This window comes from Otolemur garnettii, unplaced genomic scaffold (assembly GCF_000181295.1).
Source record: "Otolemur garnettii isolate 467f Iridium unplaced genomic scaffold, OtoGar3 scaffold00001, whole genome shotgun sequence".
Lineage (NCBI taxonomy): Eukaryota > Metazoa > Chordata > Mammalia > Primates > Galagidae > Otolemur > Otolemur garnettii.
In genome coordinates this window covers 37,081,598-37,086,229 of record NW_003852396.1, presented here as the reverse complement: position 1 = coordinate 37,086,229, position 4,632 = coordinate 37,081,598, and the positions used below count along the sequence as shown (strand labels likewise).

The following is a 4,632-nucleotide window of genomic DNA, read 5'->3' as shown; positions in this document are numbered from 1 at the left end:
TGTCCTTTCCCGGGTGTCTGCACTCCTAACTCCATCTGAGTGTCTGCTTCCTAGAAACCCTAACCAGCACACAGGATACTCAAAGTTGTTGGTGAAAATAGGCTGTAAAATAGATTAAAGACTGGATATTTAGGACCAGCTGGCCAAGAGATTCTCATCCCAAGTGGTATATGGAGTGCAGATAATTCTGGGCACAACATACAAGTTCAATGATAAAAGCTTTCAGGAATGGTGACTTGGAATTATGTATCATGTAGGGAAATGCACTGACCAGTGCAATGATTCAGAGATGGAAACATCCAGGGGCAGTGAGGGGATGATGTACTGTTACATCATAAACATATATTTGAAAAACTTAGAAGTTGACCAATAAAAATTCCTTATATAGTATTTAAATTGGACAAAATTTTATATCAGTAAATAGATAGCAATATGTATGTATATGTATGTTGACAGAGATGTCTATATGAATCCAAAGGGTACTAACTTTCTTTGGCAAAAGTCCTGTTCTCATAGTTTCAATTGACTACCGGCCCCAAGACCATTCAGTAACTTTGAATCACTACTCAGCTTCAAACTCAAAGAGAATGTGGATGACTCTGACCACATTCACTTGAGGCCAGGAGTTGCAGACCATCCTGGGCAACATAGTTAACTGTATTTGTACAAATGTTCTCATTACCTCCCACAAGGAGAGGAATTCAAGACTTGAGAGTACTGCTTTCTGTATTATAGTAGGAATCAGACACTAGATGTATTCTGAGATATTAAAGTTACTTCTAACTCTGAGACACTGGAAAGCTCTGACAAACACATCAGATTTGGTATCACAAAGAGAAAATATCCCCTGTAGCTGACTAAACCAACATGTAAAGAAATGCCCTAAATTTTGGAATCCAAATGATAAAACCACTTGATTACTGGTCCTGGCTTCTGAGGGGTGAATGCAACAAGAAAACTAAGGTAACTTGGCCATACACATGAAGGGCAGTCAAGTACCACCCCCGTCCATTCACTTACTATCTTTCAGATCTCCTAAGGCTCCCTCCTGAGCACTGCTCTGTGACAAGTTTTCTTTGAGTGAGCCTGTCCCAAACCCTGCGTCTGCTCCAGGTCTTGAATAAGCGAACATCTTTGCTCAGACTACACTTTTTGTACTAATTCAAAAAGTATTTGTTAAGCACCTACTCTGTCCCAGGCACTGTGTTAGGCAGGTAAAACACAGTGGTGAACAAATCATACAGTCGCTGTCCTCATCGAGCTTATTATCAAATGTGGTAATAAAACATTAAACATATCACACATTTCAATCTATAAAGAAAGCTCAAGCTAATAAACCCTTAGACAGGAAAAGAGAGAGATGGGATTGATAAGATGCACTTAACATTAACCACGCAAAGTTAAATGAAGAAACACCAAAAAAGTCACAGTAGTCTTTTATGTCAGGATGAAGTTAGATATTTCAGACTGATCCACAGTCATCTTGGCAAAAGATTCAGCAGTAGCTCCTTTCATATCTCCAAGCCATGCTCACGGTGTCTGGAGCTTAGAATTAGGAAACACCTCATGATTAACTTGACTGGCAGGGGGACCCAATTCTTTTCCACACAATTCTACTCTACTTTATGTGTGTTCCCTACTTCTCCTACTTCTCGCTGAATTCTTTTTAGCAAGCATTCAATGTTTCATCATTGCAGGAGATAAAATTATTCATTCTGATTCTTGGGAGTTTTTTGTTTTGTTGTGTGTTTTGTTTTGTTTTGAGATGGCATCTCACTCTATTGCCCAGGATACACTGCTATGGCTTTAGCCTAGCTCACAACAACCTCAAATACTTGGTTTCAGGGATCCTTCTGTTTCAAACTCCAAAGTAGCTGTAACTACAGGTACCCACCAAAATGCCCAGATAATTTTCTATTTTTAGTAAAGATGGGTTCTCACTCCTGCTCAGGCCATTCTCAAACTTCCAAGCTCAAGTAATTTTCTTGCCTTGGCTTCTCAGACTGCTAGGCTTACAGGCATGAGACACTGCCCAAATTATTGATTCTGGGAAAGGCAGCAGTGTTAGTGATTTGGTTCAAGGACTACAGAAATTAGGCATCAGTGTCTAATTATATTTGTTTCCCACATACACAAACACAAGAAATGCTTCATTAATTCTTTATGAACAGAGAGTCTGGGACACGTTGGCCTACAAAGGGAAATTCAACAAGTCTCTACTACAATGGAAAACTGTTTTATGAAGTGAGAATTCGGGAAAATTTTCACATAGTCCTCAGACACCAACATTGAATATTCAGAAAAAATACCTAGACAAATTACTGTTAGATAACAGTGTGTGTCAGTTGACGAAGTAGAACTAGCTGGAGCCACAAAATGGATGTACATTCTTTACTTATTCAATGAAACAGATTTACACTCCAGAAATAAAAATGTCATCACTCTATTTGTTGGCATCTACCATTTTATGAGAGCACAGTGGCCTTCAGGTAAGTCTGAACAGCCTACAACATTTTTTTTCAGACAGAGTCTCACTATGTCACCCTTGGTAGAGAGCTTTGATACCACAGCAACCTCAAACTTTTGGGCTTAAGTGATTCTATTGCCTCAGCCTCCCAAGTAACTGGGAATACAGGTGCCCTCAACAATGCCCAACTGTTGTCTGATAGGTTATGAAAACTTACACATCAACTAAATATAAGTGACAGCACTGTGTTATTGAAGGGAGGGATCCCCTGATACACATTCAAATATGTACAACTCAACAAACTAAACACATTCACAACACAAAGGAAAAATGTTTTGAAATTTCTTAAATTTAATTAAAAGACAATAGGTTAGTAGCCAAATATCATAAGGCTTTTCAAACATAGTCAAACTGTATGTAAAAACACCTTTCTTTGGTATATTTTTATCAAAGCCCTTTTCATCTCACTATTGCGCAAACTGTAGATAAGTGGATTCAGCAGAGGTGTCAGCAGTGAGTAGATATCAGCTTCTTGGTTTCTGGTGAGTAGCCAGATCTGGGTTTCAAATAAGTTATGTTGCCTGTGCCATAGGAGAGGGTCACAGATGTGAGATGAGAGGCACAGGTGGAAAAGGCCTTTTGCCTCCCAGTGGTTGATGGCATCTTCAGGATGGCATAAAGAATTCTAATGTAAGACAAGACTATCAATAAGATAGGGACCATAATCATCAAAACAGTAACTGTTGAGGCATACATTTCAAGCAAAAATGTGTCTGCACATGCAAGGTCTAGCACTGCTGGAGCTTCACAAGATATATGATTAATCTCATTGGAGCCACAAAAGGGAAAACTAAATACCCATGTGGTCCCCACAGTAGTCTCCATGATCCCTGAAATCCATGAGAATGTTATTAATGTCATAAAAACTCTTCTGTTCATAATCACTGGATAGTTCAGAGGATGGCAAATTGCAGCAAATCGGTCATAAGCCATTGCTCCCAGGAGAAAACATTCAGTCCCACCAAAAAGTATAATGAAATACATCTGTACAAAACAGCTTGCAAAAGACATCACAGTTTTCTCAGTGGAGAGAACCACCAGCATTTCAGGCATAATGACTGAGCTGAAACTCACTTCCACCACAGATAAGTTCAGGAGGAACAGGTACATGGGAACGTGGAGGCTCTGGTCCAGGGAGATGATGACTATAATGATGGCATTTCCCATCAGAGTCACCAGGTAAATAACCAAGAAAACTCCAAAGAGTGGCTCTTGAAGATCAGGAAAAGTAGAGAAGCCCAGGAGAATGAATTCAACCACAGAGCTTTGATTTTGCCTTTTCATTTTCAGTAAGGGAGCCCTATATTCATTTTTTAAAGAGAGTACTCGAAGTATATTAAAAAGTCACACTTCAGTCTCCAGAAATTCTTTGCAGAACCCAGAAGCAGAGATCAACCTGTTAGAAATTCATTTTGGCAAACTTGGAGAATGGCAAATCTTTTAGAATAATGAATTTTTTAAATGGACTGGGAACAGTGAAGAATTCTGGCTGATAAGTACTAAATAATGTCAAAGATCTACTTCTACTTGTACATTCTATATCTTGAAAATTAAACACTATCTTAAAGCAAATAAAATATTTTATGACTTAGGTTCCATTCCCATAACAGCTATACATAGCAACCATTTTTCTTGATTTTAAGTTAATGTAAAATTTAAGAACACAAAACATAGTGTTAAAAAGCAGACAGATCGAAATTGAAAACCTCAATTTTTATTAAAAAATTGAAAGTTACAGCAAGTATTCATCAGGCTCAGTGCCTGTAACTCTATTAAACGTGATGACATTAAATGTGTAGGAACACAGAAAGGGAGCTGTGGTTTAGATGCATCTGTCTTACGTGATTTGTGGCTGTAATTTCTGTCCATTTCCACTTTGCAGATAGCAAATCATATTAGGATTGAGCCAGATGAAAAATGGTTAGGGTGAATTCTCCTTCTGTCATTCTAGAGACCTAGTTGACATAGGAAAAAACCATGTTTGTGGTCACCATGAACCTGGAATTTAAAAGTTTCTACTCTGTGTTTCTCTCTTGTCATTATACTTAACTTCTCCTCATAAAATTCCTTTAACCATAAATTACTCAACAAGCACTAATTGACCA

At 38.3% G+C, this 4,632-nt stretch overlaps 1 protein-coding gene across 1 annotated transcript; it reads right to left on the bottom strand.

The window, feature by feature from the left end:
• Positions 1 to 2,974: 2,974 nt before the first annotated feature.
• On the bottom strand, positions 2,975 to 3,811 carry LOC100941906 (olfactory receptor 10A3-like). The gene has a single exon (XM_012802595.1). It carries the CDS (start codon positions 3,809 to 3,811, stop codon positions 2,975 to 2,977), a length of 837 nt encoding a protein of 278 aa, XP_012658049.1.
• Between the last annotated feature and the right edge of the window lie 821 nt (positions 3,812 to 4,632).

Coding starts and splice junctions, on each gene's coding strand:
- LOC100941906 (XM_012802595.1), bottom strand. CDS start 3,811: ATGAAAAGGCAAAATCAAAGCTCTGTGGTTGAATTCATTCTCCTGGGC.